Source organism: Notothenia rossii, assembly GCF_949606895.1.
Source record: "Notothenia rossii genome assembly, chromosome: 10".
NCBI lineage: Eukaryota > Metazoa > Chordata > Actinopteri > Perciformes > Nototheniidae > Notothenia > Notothenia rossii.
Window position 1 is genome coordinate 34,100,342 of NC_136908.1, and position 19,392 is coordinate 34,119,733.

Consider the following 19,392-nt stretch of genomic DNA (forward strand, 5'->3'; position numbering starts at 1 on the left):
AACCACGAGCACCGTTATAACACCTCGTGTGGACAGCATGCACACACCTCTCATCCCCTGGGCGTGTACGCGCCTCATGAGGAGAGACGGAGTGAAAGGCAGCGTGTGGAATCACCCTCGCAGCCCTTTTGCCTCACGGGCAGCGGCGGCGATGGCGTGGCTCGTCACCATGAAGACCATTACGGCACTTCACAGAGAAGCCTCTCCCCCCAGCTGTTCCATGGGATACAAGAACAACTCTTGTCATCCCAGGAACAGTGTCTTGCGCGATTTTTACCCCCGATATTTTTCTAAATCTCCTCTGTCCTGTGCGCGCGCTGTCCTGCTATGTGGCGCGCACGGCGGCCTGGCGCCGTTCTCAGCGCCTGTTCGTGCACTATAGAGAGAGCTCGATCGGGCAACCTCTGTCTGCACAACGGCTGTCACACTGGCTGTGTGAGGCTGTGTCACAGGCATATGTCTCCTCTGGGGTGGAGCCCCCGGAGAACATCAAGGCGCACTCCACCAGAGGAATTTCCTCCTCCACGGCTTTGCACGGAGGAATGTCAGTGGAAGATATTTGCATGGCTGCATCTTGGTCTTCCCCCTGTTCATTTATTCATTTTTATTTGAGGGATGTCTCCCATTCCTCTCTGACACACCCTGTACTGGGTGTCCTATCGGGGTGAGTGACGTCAGGGAGCCAGCTGTGCGCCTCTCTCCTGCCTTTTGGCACGCGGAGAGCGGCCCATTTCCCCTCTTATAGGAGGGATGTTCCTTTTTCCTCTGACACACTTTGTACGGAGTGCCTGGTCAGAGTGAGTGACGTCAGGGATCCAGCTGGGCGCTCTCCTGCCTGTCTGCACGCAGAGAGCTGCTGTTCCCCCACTACGATCGCAGAACGAGGTGGGACTTTCGTCTCTACTTTCTCACAGCGGCCGGTATGTATTGTTCCCAGCCTTCACCCCGTCGGGAAGATAGGCATGTTTTGCTATGTTCCAGGTACGGTGATGAGCCATTACGCATGGCACATCAGGCAGGGGGGTGTTATTGAGCAGTTATGTCTGTGCTTCTAGTGCCGGGCGGACCCAGTGGGGCGCAGACTACATCATGCTTCGCCCTTAACCCAATAGCGATAGCCTTAGAGGGCGAAGCCATATACGAAATAGAACTGAGGTTACCTACTGTAACCCCAGCTTCTATGAGTAAATGGCGCAGCCCTCTAAGTGCGGGGCCCCACTGGCTCTACGAATAGCTGAAGAAAAGTTATGTTGTATGGGAGCAGAGGGAGCAGATTGCCGGGCCACCTTCCTATTTATACCGGAAGGAGGCCCGAGGGTGGGGCCCACCTTGCGGGTGGGCGTGGACTACAAGTGTTTCAGTGCTTCGCGGGGGCGCAGGGGGATTACCCAATAGCGATAGCCTTAGAGGGCTGCGCCATTTACTCATAGAAGCTGGGGTTACAGTAGGTAACGGTTATGGTTCTTTGCCTGTTCTATCTTGTTATGCAGCATGTTGATTATTCTCTCAGAACCAGCTAAATACATACATGGTTTTGGGGTAGAGATCTTCAGAATTGGTTTGGCACGCAACTGTGTCACCTCGTGGCGGCAGCACATGTCTTGTGAATTCTCCGTTATGATTTGAACGCGTCACCTTAACCACGACTACACCGTCAGAATGTCAGGGACCACAAGGGCACGAGAGGAACAAATCACAGGACTCGAGCTAAATAAAAACAAAATGTGTTTAATTCAAGTTGTTACAGTAACAAAAGGAAAGTAAAAACAGACACAAAAAATGAGGCCAGGGAGTGGGAACATTTTCCTGCTGGTGTTTGTGTCCAGGTTACTGCGTCTCCGCGTCTGAGGAGGCTGTGGGAAGAGCAGAGGAGGGGTCAGTGAAGCCTGAACCACTGCATGGCATTCATGCGGCGGGAACACTGCTTTACACACAGTCCTGTTGCTATGGGAGTCAGCTGGAAGAATTTGCATAGATACTTTAACTTAAGCAGCAGATTTCTGACTGCATGCACTATATATCAGAAAATAACAATATTGCAGTATGACAGTTGAATGACCCTGTATATTTGCCTATTATTGATATTGAGAAAATAACTAATCACAGTGAGTGTGTGTGTGAGTTAAGAGTTACAGAAAGAAGCGCCTGCAGAAATTGTTTCTTTAATTCTCCAGCTCATTACCATAATACTGGATGACGGAAAACCCACTAGGACAACTTTTCTGTCTGTGAGATTTGATATTTCTGAGTTTGGATGGTGAGCACTTCTGCTCTGGGAATTCATCAGACCCCCCATTTGTCAAACCTAGGAACTACATGTGGGAATGTGAATATTGCCATGACAGTTTTAGTTTGGAGTGACTCGAGATGTTTCATACAATGATGGTATGTGAGCTCATCCAGATGTTCTTGAATATAGTCAAGGCTACACGTCTCAGAGAGAATGGAAATGGTTACCCTGAGTGTTTGTTAATGATATAGACAACTAACCACTACCAGAGCCCTAACGTAAATGGAGACGTTACGGTCACAACATCTGAAGACAGCCACCACTGAACTTTCCAAAAGGTCTAACTGTTAAACACCTGTTTGTGGTAGAAGTTCACTCCTGGGTCTCCATGCTCTCATCCTCTCCGTCCCCCACCTCCTCCAGAGCTTCATCTTCCTCCTCCTTCCTCTCTGGAGGCTTCTCATACGCCTTCTCTGACGGAGTGACTATCACACCGTCCCATGTGGACATCTCTGTGGCCAGGTCTGCAAAAAAAACAGCAACATTATTATTATTTATTCCACTTGTGTATAAAAGGCACAATTTTTAAAGTTACGGCACAATTTATAAAAGCTGCATCTAGAAACTAAAATAAAGAGGCTGCTGCATATCTCCAGATTCATGCATTGTTTTAACATCAAATGGGAGGCTTCATAACATGTTATATTCCAATTGGCTGTCCACTTCAGACCGCTGCACTTGATGACACCAACTTGTGTCCCGTTTATTTAGCTCTGTTGCTTTAATCGTATATGCTAAATACATTCATATATAAACTAGGGCTGTCAAACAATTACAATTTTTAATCAGATTAATCACAGCTTAAAAATGAATTAATCATGATTAATCACCATTCAAACTATGTCCAAAATATGCCATTTCTTTATGTATATTGTTGTGGGAATGGAAAGAGAAATGAAAGAAGGCAGATATATCCATTTAACATACATGTATGTATGTTTATTATAACATTGTTCTGTTTGTCAAAATGAAAGACAGCCCAAACACCTATCAATCATCAAACCGAGGGGTCTTATTTCATTACATATACACATCGATACAACATTACGTGTTGATAGAAATCAACACGTAATGTTGTATCGATGTATATAGAGATGTACTACCGCAAAAGTATTCTCCGTCGAGACTTCCTGCAACAACACCACGCCGTTATCTTGATTCTGATTGGCCAGAAGACATTATCAAAGATGTTACTATTGAGAAGACGATCACTACGTGACAAAAGTTTTCAAAAACGTTTCTGGTCTTCGGTATTTCCAGACAAGTGACTACTGAAATTAATCTTACTAACTGCTGTCTGTGCAATTTACTCGGCGCGAGTTGGCGGACTTTATTTTGCTTTCTTTAACATCGTTTTTCATGGTGGGGCTAAGGTGGGGCATTTCTTGGTATGGCTGTAGCCTACCCCAGCGCTGCCACTGGTGGGATGTATGGGGCGGGCCATTCTGCACATGCGTTAAATATTTTAACGCAATTAATTCAAAAAATGAATTGCCGCCGTTAACGCGATAATTTTGACGGCATTAATATAAACATAAAATCATCAAACAGGAAGCTTTGTACAAAATTCATGTTCTTACAGCTGGCATCTCCCTCGAGGCCGAGCACCTTCCTGTACCCTCCGTGAGAGAGCACCCTCACCAGGGTCTGCGCTGTGAAACACACCATATCCTACACACACACACACACACACACACATTTAAGTTCCATTCCATTAACAATAAATCTGTATGAAACTATGTGCAACATATCCTTTCACTGCTGTACTTTACCTGCTACCACACTTCACTCACTACTTATCTACCTGAATGTGTAACGTACTTCTGTAATTGTTATAATGTTTATTTTAAATACTATGTGCATGCGTTTGATCTAATAGTGTTCCATTGGTTTTCGTCTCTATGTACTTTGATTGCTGTAACAATGTAGATGTTCCCTCTGTTGGACGAACAAAGGAAGTGTGACTGAGAACAGAGCGGGACCGACCTGCTGCTCCAGCGTCATGACGGTGTGCACTCTGAAGTTCCCGCTCTCACAGGGGTCTGTGATGCCCACCGAGCCGGGCAGGAAGAGCCCTGCGGCGAGCATCTGCAGGCAGCGCCTTCAACACACAGTTACACACATCAAAACAAGGCTCATCTATACTGAGAGATTACAAAGAGGAGGTGGGGGGGGGGGGTCCAACCTGTAGGCCACGTTCAGAGAGAGGGGCTGCCGGGACGGGTTGTTCATTACTGCAGAGTGACCCTGCAACAGAGGACAGATCAGCACGGTGACATCACTACAACACCTGCCATCAACACCAGAGTGGAGCAGGGAGGAACATTTCGGATTCTTCTATTGGATTTCAAATATTGAAAGAATAAGATCTACGGAAAATAGGTTTAAGATAACAACATGGTTTGTTCAGCAGGGTAACCTCCACATATTTATGATTTGAGGCGTAAATGCAATAGCCACATGTAAATGTTGCTATTTCAGGAACTCCAGCACAGTCACATGACTTCACATCACCACTGCTAAGCTAAAGGTGGCTAATGTTGGGTTGATGACGTTAAGTGGTCTCATTAGGCGCTTTCACACCGGAGTACTTAACCCAGTAATAGTTCCGATAGTTCCTGGCATTTTGCGTTCACACCAAAAAGATCTGGAACTAGAACTTTGTTTTGCGAACCGTTTCACCCCTTTTTTTAGCAACCTTTGTTGCTAGAGAGCAGGGACTTTCCTGGGGAGAAAAAGGTTCCAATTTCTGATTGGCTGGGCGAATTGTAAACCACGCCCCGTAAAACTCGGAAATGTTTTGTGAAGCCGCCATTGTATTTGCTGGCATTAGCATTATTAGCATTAGCCCAGCGCACCAAGAGAGAGACTAACTTATGGCAACACAAAAGAAAACATGGGAGCGGTGGAGATGAGGAGGTGTCGGCGTTCTGGCCGTTTACTCAGAAGGCTTCAGTAGAAGCTGCTGGGAGTCCCAGCAGCTTCTACTGAAGCCTGTCCCTAACTCCGGGGACATCCGGCCGGGGATTGTGGGCGGCAGTATACGCCGTGAAGTTGTTTGCGGCCTGCCAGTAAACCCAAAGCAGAAGAAGAAGAAGAAGTGACGTCAGCGGCTTCATTTGCCTAATCCTCCCCCAGGAACTTATTCCAGTCTGATCTGCTCTTTAGTCCCGGGAACGAAAGAGTTCTGATGAACTAAGAACTGGGAACTAAGTACGGCAAAATACTTGGTGTGAAAGCGCAAATGTAGTCACTTTAAGACTCATTATAGCTTCAAACATTCACCAGTGATGTAGGACAAAAAGTGCAACATTTAATTTTAACATTTTAAAAAAAGAAACAATGACTTCGAGGCCAGGGACCCGGATGTGGTAAATGCTAACCCATTTGGGGTTTTTAGGACTCATTCCTGCACCACTCTATTCTGTTGTGGATGTGTGGTAAGGTCAAAGTTCAGGAGGTTACCAGCAGATCCAGGATCCAGGGAGTGAGGGGTTCAAACCCGGGGAAGCGCAGCCTCAGGTCCTTCAGCAGGCGGATCAGCACTTTGACCCTGAAAATCATTAACATCAGATGGTTCATGTGAGAGCAATATACATCGCCATAGAGAACAGAAGGCCTGATGGGAATTGAAGGAGACTTCCTCACGTTGACTGGGAGGCGTTCTCCTCGAACCAGCGGGCGTGGCGGATGGCGGCAAGAGCGCTCTGCAGCACCTTGATGTCCACTGCAGAAACACAGACGCACACAATTAACCCTAACCCCATCTGATGTAAACTGTGGGCTTGGTGTTGCTGACAGCCTGAGATTTGAAAGTGCTGCCAAGTCTTTTGATAGTTCATTACATCACCACCCTTTATCATCAATCTTAAAAACACATTTCAGGTGATGACTTGGATATGACCGTGGTCTACGGGTCTCCAACTCATTTTAGATTAGGGGCCACATACAGCCACATTTTTCCTCAGGTAAAATCCCAGCATAATAACCTATTACCACAACTCAACCGGTTCGCTTTGTTTAGGAGCAAAAGAGTACATTCTGAAGATGTTCACATTTAATGAACTATCTTTTTACAAACTTTATGAACAACCTGAAACTTCTTTAGAAAAATAAGTGCAATTTCAACAGTATTATGTCTCAGTTTATCCTTTACATATGTGCATTACGACGTACAGATCAGTGTAGAAAAACATCTAGACACAGATACCTCAAACTGATAATGAAGATATAGTATGTTACTTTCCAAACAACTATTTTACATTAACTTCCACATCTGTACAGTAATCCTCACACACCAGCATACAGACTAAAGTGGGGGCTATTCAGGAAGAAGGTTAAGTTATCCCACTGCCTCCTAAATGTATAAGTGTTTACACACAAAATACACAAAAGTTGTGAAAATTGCAGTTAAAGTCTAATCAAATATTTAAACTTTGCAAAGCCATCCCGGGTACAGTGGACCCTCTGTCGGGCCGGTTTTGGCCGGTGGGATGTATGTTTGACACCCCTGCTTTAGATCATGAGCAGAAAGAAAGCTATGAAGGACACTTAGTAGCATCCACTCAAGAAAACATGCAGCAAACCTCAGTATGTGCATCTTATTGGGTTACGGTACCTCAAAGCAAACTTGATTTAAAAACAGCTAAAGGGTTACATGCAGAGTGTGTGTATGTGAGTGAGTGTGTGTATGTGTGTGTTAGGGCTGCTCAATTAATCGTATTTTAATCGCAATTACGATTATGGCTTGCAACGATTACGAAAACAACGTAATCGAAATAAAACGATTATTTTTGTATTATTACTTTTCTTTTTTTTCAAATTAATTTTTTGTATTATTGTTTTTTCTTAACTAAAAGAACTATACCTAAAGTTCAGGGTAATCAACTGTTAAAAATATACTGTTCACATTTTTCTCTCCAAAAAATGGATGTTTTCAAAGTAAATGGATAAACGGTTTTAATAATCGTGCTATCAATTATTGACCCAAATAATCGAGATTATGCTTTTTGCTATAATAGAGCAGTCCTCTGACTGACATGACACCACAGGGAGGGAGGTGTGTGTGTGTGTGTGTGTGTGTGTGTGTGTGTGTGTGTGTGTGTGTGTGTGTGTGTGTGTGTGTGTGTGTGTGTGTGTGTGCACTCTTACAGTGCAGCTCAGGGTCCAGCTTGCGCAGGTTGGGGGGGACGGTGGTGATGAGGATCTTGACGGTGGCGTCAGCTGAACTGATCTCAAAGCCCGTCTCATTGGTCAGCATAGACAGAACTGAAACAGGTACATACACAGTGAGGGCCGACCACACAGGACATCAGCTGCAATGTGACACGACTCGTCAGGTGCTCAATCAACGACTACAAGCTGGAGAAATACCTTCAGAAGGGTCCTGTGTGCGAAGGGTGTCCACTACTTTGTTGCCCAGGGCAGCGACTGCTTCCACTGTGAAAGAGAAGCTCATCATCATCATCATCATACATATTACATTACACAGGTATCTGAATCAAGCTCTACTTTCATAAATAAGGATAACCAAATACAAAGGTAGAAATGAGTATCATAGCAGCCTATTGCAGGAATGAAAGAGAACTACATTAGACTCATAAGCAGAAGAACACAAAGACTTAAAGCAGCTGGGAAATGTTGATAATATCACTCCCTCATGGCAAAGTAGATCTGATAATAACTACAGTATTCCTTTCAATTCATGTGTCTACAAATGTTCTGGTGGAAAATGATAGAACATTTTTTGAATGTATCCTTTGTGAAAATATTGATGTACATAAAATGATTTGAGTCTTATTGATTCAGCTGCAACCTCTGCAGTGTGAAATGGCAGCAAATAAAGAATTCAAAGCGGTAAGCAGGCTTACTTTAAAAAAGTGACATATCATGCAAAATGCACTTTTGTACATCTTTTATACATGAATATGTGTCCCCGGTGTTCCAGGGAACTCACCAAGTGTCAGAAAACACAACCCTCTCTATTTTCCTCCATACCCAAATCTGCAATGGATCTGATACAGATTGATCCAGATTTGAACACTTCTATGACGTCACAGAAGTGGTGCTATGGCTATTGGGCCAACTCCACCAATCAGGAGGAGACAGCCACGGACATTGCCGTGCGAAAGCGCTGGAGACGCTGTAGTACATATGCCAGGCCTGTAGATGGTGCTGTTCTGATCAGCCCATGCAAAGACAGTGTTAAATTGAGCGAAATGAGGAATGGAGAAAATCTGTTTCTGAATTTTGATAAAAACTTTTGAAATAAAAAGTATAAATATGCCTTATATAGGTATGGTCCTACACTATATTATTCAAATATAGCATGATAGTTCCACTTTAATATCTTATAATCACATCATGCATAAAAGTAACCCGAGCAAATCACCCACTGTTGAACCCTCAGAACACAGGGTTTGACTATAGACCGTTTACAGATAAAAAGGGTTCAAGTTAGAACTCTCAACCCCAAATGTTCCCAGCACAGCCTCAGAGTGTACAGACCATAGACAGTCCCCTCTCTAGACGCTTTACTGGCTGCAAAAACTGTGACATCATATCGTCTGTTACATCCAAAAGCTTTCTCACATGTGGGGAGGATCTTCAGGATCACCACCAGGTCGGCCACGTTGTGCCCCGTCGTCATGGTGCCCTTCTTGTAGGAGCCCACCTGGCGCACCTCTTCAATTTGCTTTGAAAAGAAACAGGTTCAACGTAATTAACACCTAACGGGAACTCATTACAATCACAGATTTGGTCAAACTGAAATAAAACTATCTATTCTGCAAATACTCAAACTAAAATGACTGATATTGTTTCAGTTAATGTAGATAGTTTATTTTACGCAACACATCATTATACAAGCAAAACATGTAGTGAGATATTGTCGGTGTTTTGCCGGGACCACATGCGGTTGTCCGCCCGTGAATCTATCAAGCTTTCCGACACAGCTCCTCGTGGTTATATTTACACTGCCTTGTCCATATATTCTAAATACATTCTGCACTGTATGTCTTTGCCTGGTCAAATCAATGAACTTTACTAAATGAAAACAATTGACTCAACACTTGCCGGTAGTTGTTCTATATGGCCAGTATTCTGGTAAAACATTTCGGGCTTAAAACCTTTTTTGTCCATCACGAGTCTTTCCGGATGACTGCAGAAAAGTAAAAAGGACTCACCACTTCAAAATTGCCCGGAGCAACGATCAGGTTGTCTATGACATTGTTGATCTTTGTGACCAGGGACAGGATGGAGGACTAAATCAGGAAGAAACAAATACAAATGGTTTCAATCAGTGAGGACAAATATAAATGGCTGGTTATCTCATCGGTGTGTGTGGTATGTGTGTGTGTGAGTGTGAGTGTGAGTGTGTGTGTGTGTACTGACCTGCTCTGCTGGGGTGGGGCTCAGGTCCTGGTTTCTCTTCAGCAGACACTCACTGAAAGCCGTTTCGTCGGGAGCAGGCTTCACTCTGGGGAAGGCCATCTCACACTAGTGATAAACAACAGCCCTCTTCATTACTCACAGACACACACCATGGCTGTCAATCACCTGTGCTCTAAACACAACTCTCACAGACACATTGTTTCAACAGAGGGCAGTGAAACACCCCGTCCAGCCTAATGTTAAGCTACTCCTTAAAGCATCTGTCATCTCAATCAATTTCTAATTGTACCCCCCCCCCCCGTGCAATATTGATTACTCACCACATAAAAATCAAATGGGATGTGTGGGACAAATGGACGGTACCTAAACAGGAGTGTAAAAAAGATCAGTTAGTAGTTTCTTAATGACTGTAGGCAGTGAGTGTAAAAGAATATCTGATGTCAACAGGGTATCAGGTACAGCTGGACTGATTGTATCACATCCAACTAGTGGAGAGTAATATGGACATATGTTAATGTCCTACATGTTGCAATAGCATTACAATATCATTAGGAGAGTGCTCAAGGTTCAATATGGTAATATATAATGTATACTGGCTGAAAAGAATAATGATCTACTAAGCATAGTAAAAAAAAGAAAGTGTAATACACGTGTTGAACTCAATAACTAGATGCAAACGGAAGCAGCTTTACAGAACCAACACCATTTCAGATTCTTTGTTGGTTTGCTGTAAAACCCAACAAGTAATGTTTACAGTATGTACACTACATACCACTATACTGTACTTCATAGTACTAATATCAAAATAAAAAGGAGTTTCAGGGGTCAAATATATTTTTAATTGTGTAGTAATGTTAATGTTGTGATATGTTATAGTAGCCATAATTAAAGTTATAGATTGGAGGCTTTCACTGTAGTGAGCCCTTTAATAAACTACTGTGGGGCAACAACTATGATCCGGAAACGGCTATGAAACATGTTAACCCCATAGAGCTCACACAGAGCTGCTAAGGCATTTGCTCAAACTAGGAAAAAGACCTGGGATAAAATGAGAGATGTGGCAGAAATAGGAGCAGCTCAGCAGTTTCATCATGATTTCATCCAGATGGTAATGAATACAGACAAAAAGCAGCTGAACTCACCCCTGGATCAGTCCTCCACGGGACCCGAAGCGGCCGCCCCGGCCCCTGCCACGGTCTCCTCTAGACACAAACACAGGAACATGTCGGAAGAGCTCATACACCTTTACTCATCAATCATTCATTCATTCATCAGCGTTACCTAGCATAAGGCTATGATAGCCAGCATCAACCCACTGTGTAACGTTTGCTGGTAAAAGAAAGTAACATTCCCCATGCAATTCATAAATTATACCTTAAACACGCTTTATGTCGGTTGCAGATATCAAACAAAACCACGACATGTTCTGAACATATCTCTGTAACATGTAGCCAGCCTAAGTACAAACAATGCACGAAGCTAACGATAGCTTCAAGCTAAGCTAGCATTATTAGCACTACCAGGCACCTCGAGCTCTATTTCTAACACACAAGCAAACAACAACACCTAAAATGTTGGTTGATTAAACTGTAAAACTAAACGGACTTAAATGTTAAATGTGTTGAAATATAATTACCTCATTGCGTACGACGTTTTGATAATTTAATGTGCAAATCCTGGGAGAACTATGGACAGTCTCGCGCTGCGCTGCTCTGCTTCGCGTCGCGTCGCTTCGCTTCTTCTTCTTCTTCTTCTTCCTCTTCTTCTTTGGTGTTTAACGAAAACATCCGTTGTGTTGCATTGCTGCCACCCTGTGGAGGTATCTTGTTCTTCTTCTTGTTCTTTCATGTTTATTGGCGGTTGGCAAACCAACTTATAGGTAAATTACCGCCACCAAATGGACTGGAGTGTGGACAAGAGACTAAGCAGAAAACAATAAACAAAAGAAACAAAACAAAGAACCAAAACTCTAGATTATTTTAAATTGATCAATTTCTCTTAGAAACTTAATAATCTCACTATATAAATTGCCTGATGTTTTCCCTAACAGTCCTGATAGCGACAAGTCATAGAATTTTGCTTTCTTCAGTGTCTGGAAAAACCCATTTCTCTGAGTACTATTCCTGCAAAGCAGTAAAACATGCTCAACAGTTTCTGGCTGGCTACAGTGTATACACTTTCCGGTTGGATGCTTTCCTATTATACTTAAAGAGCCTGTGACACGATTTTACCCCATCATCCAAACCCATCAATTTGAGTAAATATTGTCCCCTTGAAAACCGTTACTGAACTGATTTTGGATATTTGTACTTTGATAACCATTAATCTGCCCTTCAATGTTGACCATTTCCTGGATCTTCTCGGGGATTCTTCAAGTCCCGCCAAATTATGGGTGACGTCAATGCGGGCACAGCGCTCCAGCTGCACCGTTCAGGATCCCAGCATCTGCATGTGAACGCACGATGGCGCACACAGCAGCAAGCTCAGACAGCGATGACAGTTTAATTTTGAACGTGTCTGAGAGCTCATATGAAGCTGAAGGATCGGTTTATTTTGTATCTGTTAGAAGTTTAGGAATTAGGTGCGTCAATATGGGCGATCATACGGTCATGTAGCCAGTGGTGGACTGGGACTAAAAATCAGCCCGGGACTCTCGACCGGCCCACTTCGGTACCGGCCCATCCGGATTCGTCCCGATGGCCAGTCCGCCACTGCACCCAGCCCAGCCCACGTAAACTGTCAACGGGGGGAGCCTCGCAGCGGGGAAACGGTGGACCTAGTGTCCCGATCGGAGTGGGAATAATAATAATAATAATAATAATAATAATAATAATAATAATAATAATCCGTGCATTTTATCCTTTAATTTCCCCAACATTGTGGTAAAAAAAAACACACGTTTAATCCATGTTGGTGTACTACTACAACCAGTGGTGTAGTGGGGATGTTTTTACTGGGTAGACGGGGTGGTGGGTGGACGGGAGACACTATGGACGCGCTCGTGAACTGTCAACGGGGGGGGGCTTGGGGACCTCTGTGTTGCCTGTCAGCGCAATTTACATGATGCCGTTTAGACAATATAATAATAAAGGGCGGTGCCAGCTGTCAGCGAACCGATCCGGCCTTTCTGCGCGACTATCACTCAAATGCAGGACATAATCTCAATGTGTGGGACGCGGGACAAATAATAAAAATGCTGTGTGTGCAGTCCCGCACAGTGCGGGACACCTGGTCACCCTACACACACAGTTCTGCCCCTCACACATCCATCCATCCATGTTCTCCCGCTTATCCGTGGTCGGGTCGCGGAGGTAACAGTTCCAGCAGAGAGCCCCAAACTTTCTTTTCCCTGGCCACATCAACCAGCTCTGACTGGGGGATCCCAAGGCGCTCCCAGGCCAGCGAAGAGATATAATCCCTCCATCTGGTTCTAGGTCTACCCCTTGGTCTCTTCCCAGCTGGACGTGCCTGGAACACCTCCCTAGGGAGGCGCCCAGGTGGCATCCTAACTAGGTACCCGAACCACCTCAACTGGCTCCTTTCGACGCGAAGGAGGAGCGGTTCAACTCCGAGTCCCTCCCGGATGACCGAACTTCTCACCTTATCCCTAAGGGAGACACCAGCCAACCTGCGGAGAAAACCCATCTCGGCCGCTTGTAACCGCAATGATTTTAGATGTATTAGACTATTAAAAAAAGAAATCATGCTTCAAATAAGTGGGGGTACGGCGTACCCCCGCGTCCAACGCCCACTACACCACTGACTGCAACTACAAAAAGCTAAGGTTTGTTTTCTCCTCAGGAAATGCAGACCGGCTCAAACAAAAGATTTTTAAATCATCATCCTCACGATCATTTAATGTATCATATGTTCGCCGAATTGACATGAAAGCACCATAGGCGGAGTTTGACATTTGCGCTTGGGGGGGCAAACCTTTTTTACTGACGTCACTCAGTACACAGTCCCAACCATTTCGTGCTCACCGCACTGAGTATGATTTTTCCACATACGAACACAACTCGTTCCGTCATGCACGCCTCATGCCCGCCGTACACACACACTCATATGGAAGGGGCGGTCTCTCCCCCCAACAACAGTGCATTACATAACTGTAAAAAACGTATCAAAACTGTGCATATCTTATACTTATTTGATAACTACTATATCCCTTGGTGTCCTACCTTAGTTCAGAAGTAGACGCCGTTTTTTACGTTCCGCATATACGTCCACTATCCCCTCAGGTGACAGCTGTGCGGTTATGTCGTCCTCAATGTGAAGAACCGCAAGTGAGGAAAATCTTCTTCCTCTCATCGTTGACCGCAGCCAGTTCCGAATTCTCCTCATTGCAGAAAAACTTCTCTCAGAGGTGGCAGATCCGATAGGCAGAGTCAGTGCCAACTGGAGCATCTTGTATAGATTTGGATAGCTCTCCTTTTTAACAGTCTTTCGGAGATGCTCAAGTGCAACAGGTGCGACAGCAGAGGCTTTAACAAGGTCCATCTCTGATCCAAGAAGGAGAGGGTGAATTTTGAGCAGCTGTGCGTATTTTTGTACGAGAGGTTCAATTCCTTTTTTCTCGCATTTAAACACTGCTCCACATGCTCGTGCCAGCTCTATGGACTCTCCCGTGAATCGTCTGTCTAGTTCGTTGATGAGGGTGTCCAGCACAGGGAGATTGAGGTGCTGCTGATATCCAGCTGTATCACTCTGTGACATTTGTGCGCCACTTTCATCAGTTTCTCTTTGGCCCAAAGTAGTTGTAACCAGGAAACTGTCGAGGGAGGTCGGGGGTTTTGTAACCCGTTTTCTTTTGGGTGCAAGGGGACCCGGAGTCTGACACTCAACATCTGCATCCCCAGGTACTGGCACGTTGTTGTCCCGGCAGAACTGTTTCACTGATCCCCACATATTGCTCCACGTATCTGCTTGTCTCTGAGATTTGAAGTGCGCCTTCAGGTTGTCGGTAAGCGCTGCAGCTTCGGAGAGTGTGCTGCTGGAGGACTGTAGGGCCTTGTGCGTAACATGAATCACACGCAGTATGTCTTCCAATACAATAACACATGTAATGAAAGACATTCTGGTCATGTGGGCATAAAGGCCACTGGCCTCCACAGACCACTTGTCTCCCTCGTCACTCATTTCTCTCAGGCACCCTATAATTGCAGAGTAGTGAGTTTTAACGGAATTCACAGATCGCCACTTGTACGCCCATCTTGTCTCACTTGGCTGTATTATTTCAGTTTGTTTCAGATTCAGTGATTTCTGCATTTCAATGAATCGATGATGGTTTGACGGCTCTGCAAATACAGAGTAGAGTTTGTCAATGACGTTCAGGAAAGTTTTCACGCTGCGGTTGACAGCACAACACTCCACAACCACCAGATTTAGTTTGTGTGCCATGCAGTGCACGTACACTGCGTATGGGTGGGTCTCTTTGATGCGCTGCTGCACACCAGAAACGTGACCAGACATGACGGAGGCACCATCGTAACTCTGGGCAACAATTGGGATATGTTTCAGTCCACACATCTCAAGTCCTTTGTTTATTGCTTCCACAATCCCAGCCGCATTGCGAGATGCTGAGCAATCAATAAAACACAAAAAACGCTCCTTGATTTCAAGCTGCTCTGCATATCTGATACATACTGATAATTGTTCCGTTTTGCAAGACCTGGCCTCATCTGCAATTATAGAAAAAAATCCAGTATCCTGCACTTTCTCTTCAATTTCTGCACGAACTAAGTTAGCGCATATGTCAATGACTTCGTTCTGGAAATCCGGGCTAGTAGCATTGAAATAGTTGGACTGCATGTTTTTAAAAGCAGAATCATACTTGGAGAAAAATCCACAAACCTCAAGAAAATTCCCACGCGACTCTGACTCGCTTCCCTCCCGATGCCCACGAAAAGGCAATCCGAGTTTGGACAACAGCCTCACAATATCAACAATTTTGCACAAATAAGATCTGTTCTTCTCAACAGAATCTTTGTGGCTTCGGGAAAGTTTCGCTGCAATAGATCCAGAAGATGCAGTCACTTTATAGTTATCCCATTTAACCATGCAGTTCAGATGGGCCTGGGATTGTGCATGTTTCTCCAGTTTGCTGCTTAGTTTTTTCCAGTCACTCAGGCCCTTTCTAAAGGAATCCTCCACACCGCTGTCAGTCTGGAAGTGGCGGCATGAAAAACAGAAGACGGCATCAATTCGTACTGAATATTCCAGCCAGGGATAGTTCTTGTAATAGTACGTGGAAAATGATCGTTTCGTTTTCCCAAACATTTTTGAGGGGAAATTGGATAAAGTAGGCTGCTTGGGACAGCTGTGCTTTTCCCCAAGATCATCATGACCCACTGACGGCCCCGGTGCCGGTGGTCTCCCTGCTGTGGGGTTAATGTTAGCTGGTCCTGCTAATCCAGAGCTCTCCGCTGTGGGGCTAACGTTAGCTAATCCAGAGCTGCTCATTTGCGTGTCTGCCACTTGACATTGTGACGGCTGCTGGTTGGTAAAGTTAGGCTCAGTCGGTGGCTCTTCTGTTGTTGAAGCTGAAGACGAAATTGGACGTTTTAAAAATCGCCGAATATCCATTACTGCTAATACAATAGCTGAATCACTTGGATACAAAAAAAGCGAGGGAACTTTTGTCTTTAACCTCACACGTCACACACACACACACACACACACACACACACACGTCACAACCCTTTATATATACAGTCTATGGTCACAACATGCGACTGCTCAAAAATGAAATTATTTCAAACAAAAGATGATATTATTCATATTTGTATTGTAACAATCATTTTATTACATCTATTAAAATATTTATATATACAAAATATTTGTATTGGAACAGTTTTAGACTTAGTAATGCTATAACATATTTCAGCCACCAGGGGGGGCAATGCCCCCCCTGCCCCCCCGCAAATTCCGCCTATGGAAAGCACTAATAAATGTAGTTTCATCCACTTGAGTTTACAAAAATAATCGATTTGTTTTTATATCACATCCGACGGGAGGAAATTCAGCAGCTCTCACTACCGATTTTTAATCCTAATTTAATCATCATCTTCACCACGATCATTTATGTTTATGTTCGCCGAATTGACATGAAAGCACTGACAAATATGAATATACTGTAGTCAACTTCATTAAAACGTTATTAACGTGCCTAAACTCAGTAATTCACCATTTCTACGCATGACAACACACTTTGTCCGTGTTTGGCTCTCTCGCCGCACAGTGAAGCGTTCCCGCATTGACGTCACTTCCGGCTTCCCCCAAAACCTCAAAATGAGGAAGGAATTTTCCCGCGATGTTCGAAATTATTGATATTTATCGGAACGGTATCGCTTTTTCTTTTTTAAACTGACGGTTCGAGATTACTAATAGCCCACTATTTCATTGCACAACAGTTGTTGGGTTCGTGTCACAGGCTCTTTAATGTATGATTGAGACCTGTATGACCAATAGAGAGGCGAAGTCCCTCCCTTTCCGGGGGAGCTCATGGGACCCCGGAAGCGGAAAATTATACATTGAATTCAATGGAGAGAGAAAACGTATCTTTCGATCCCGTTTGAATTGTGCCACGAACTACACATATGATGTTTGTCAATTTAAAAGAACATTTTGCAAGTCAAAAAAATAAAAATGTGTCGTAAAACTGTGAAGTAACACATTTTGTTGTGTTAAGCCGCTCAGTGAACTACATGTCTCTGGTCCCGCACAATACGCGTCACCAACATAAAGATGGCCGTCACGTTGGCACATTTCACCTCATTCTTTCAGAATGAGAATAAAAGTATAAAACGAGGTGAAAATCACTACAAGTCTGGGCATGTTGAGAGCTGTACATACACGAAAGGGGAGTTAGTCGGTTCTGTAAGAGCCAGCATGCGGGACCGGCTTTACAAGGTTTCGGTGAGTAACATGAGTGCAATGTTTAACGTTAATGTCAGTCAATAAGGAGGAGAATGAAAAAGAAGATGAGGAACCACAGACCCGGCATATAATGACTGCAGTGTGCAGGGCTGTGTTAATTTATGTTAATGTTATCAAGAGCATTAGTTGACTGAGAAAACCGTCAAGAAAAAAAGTTTAGCGATGTTACGAGTCGACTAGTATAATATGCCCACGGCTGTGATTGACAACCTGGACAGCCAGTCAGAAGCTAGAATGCCAACCTAGAGAGCCAATCAGAACCTAGAACGGGTGTACTGTATACAGGTGTGTATGCTATGGATAACATTAGTGTTCACAAGAACAAGGTACACTCCCGTGTTTTGTTTTAGTTGCTCTTCAGATTGAAGCGGACAGTTTTATATCGACTATATGTGTGATCTCCTTTTTACATCTCGTTGTGTCATTTGAGTTTATTTGCTGTGTGTAGATTCAAGGATTTTGGTTATCTTGTCAATTTGTTTGGTTATCTAGGCACAGCTGTGTGTGACTCCCTCTGGTACACTGGTATGTGTTTTCCTAATGTAGAGAGCATTGATTAATTCATAAACTACACACTGAGTCTAGATCCTGACCAAATCCTTTATTTTAATCAAATGTTTTTCAAAAATGTAATACACATTTAAAAAAATACAATGTACAATCACAACCAATACAACACAAATTACAAAAAATACAGAAAAAACAAACAATAACAACAATCAGACAAGAGGACAAAACTATGGAAAAATAAACCCTCCCACCCCCAGATCCGGACCATCCTTGTATTGCTCATTCAATCTATTATAGCATGTTAACAAACATGGTACTTACTTTATTTGTACAGATCTACATGGGAGAGGATGGCACGATGCAGAGCGCTGTCTGTGGTTGTGCACGGGGGATGTACAAATGCAGCCACGCTGCAGCATTGGCAATATTTGCCATGTGGCAGATCAGCTCCACAGAAGTTGAGTGCCAGTGGAGGAAGCCTGGCACTTCAAAAGTAGTCCAGCCGGTGTCTCAACTCTACCAACAGCAAGAGGAGACATACAACCCACTGGCCAGAGACATCGCCACTGAGGAAGTAGACTGGTTCAGGTCTGCACTGAGGGGCGCAGCGTGGCATGGCATGGCTTTTGTCACCTGAGCCAGAGCTGCAGCCTCAACATCAGGCCATTTTCAACGTGCCGGAGCTGGTGAAGGAGCATGGGGGTCGTGGGATTGAGGCAATTCTTGCCTCAATGCGACTGAGCAGAGATCAGCAAGCTGCCATCCAGACAGCCACCGTAGGACAGCGGACAAATCCTCAGTGGCAGCTACACAGGCAGGGCAGGTTGACAGCCAGCAATTTTGGTGCTGTGCTGAGGTCGGGACTTTCATCCACTCCATGCGCGTCCCTCATGAAGAGGGTGCCTGGGGGGTACAATTTAGACAGAGTCATGGCTGTCAACTGGGGAGTTGTAAACAAGGTGTGTTTGGCCAGTGTATTTGGCCTTTTAAGTGTGACACATATGTGGTGATAAATGCTTCACTTGACCACTGTTCCTAAATAAAAAAAAGTTTTCTGCATCGTCAGTCATTTTTTCCAAATAATTACCAATATTTCACAAATTCTTCATGTCAACTTAAGAGCACAGCTGTATGTTGAGTGTCAGCTTTGCTTGGTTCATCTTACTGGGGGCAGCTACATGGATGTTGGTGCAGTCCAGAATCATTTTGCAGTTGAAGGCAGAATGAATTTATTATTGACTCAGAATGAAGCACAACTTCAC

At 44.2% G+C, this 19,392-nt stretch overlaps 1 protein-coding gene across 1 annotated transcript; it reads right to left on the reverse strand.

Annotated features, from left to right (window-relative positions):
- Window positions 1-1,708: 1,708 nt before the first annotated feature.
- On the reverse strand, window positions 1,709-11,474 carry ilf2 (interleukin enhancer binding factor 2). Its single transcript, XM_079653317.1, has 15 exons — window positions 11,319-11,474; window positions 10,825-10,884; window positions 10,003-10,045; window positions 9,683-9,787; window positions 9,475-9,552; window positions 8,882-8,984; window positions 7,664-7,729; window positions 7,442-7,558; window positions 5,939-6,017; window positions 5,756-5,843; window positions 4,476-4,537; window positions 4,277-4,391; window positions 3,871-3,961; window positions 2,586-2,754; window positions 1,709-1,853 (listed from the first exon to the last, which is right to left on the reverse strand). The coding sequence occupies exons 1-14, from the start codon at window positions 11,321-11,323 to the stop codon at window positions 2,603-2,605; spliced, it is 1,164 nt and encodes a 387-aa protein (XP_079509443.1). The 5' UTR covers window positions 11,324-11,474; the 3' UTR covers window positions 1,709-1,853; window positions 2,586-2,602.
- Between the last annotated feature and the right edge of the window lie 7,918 nt (window positions 11,475-19,392).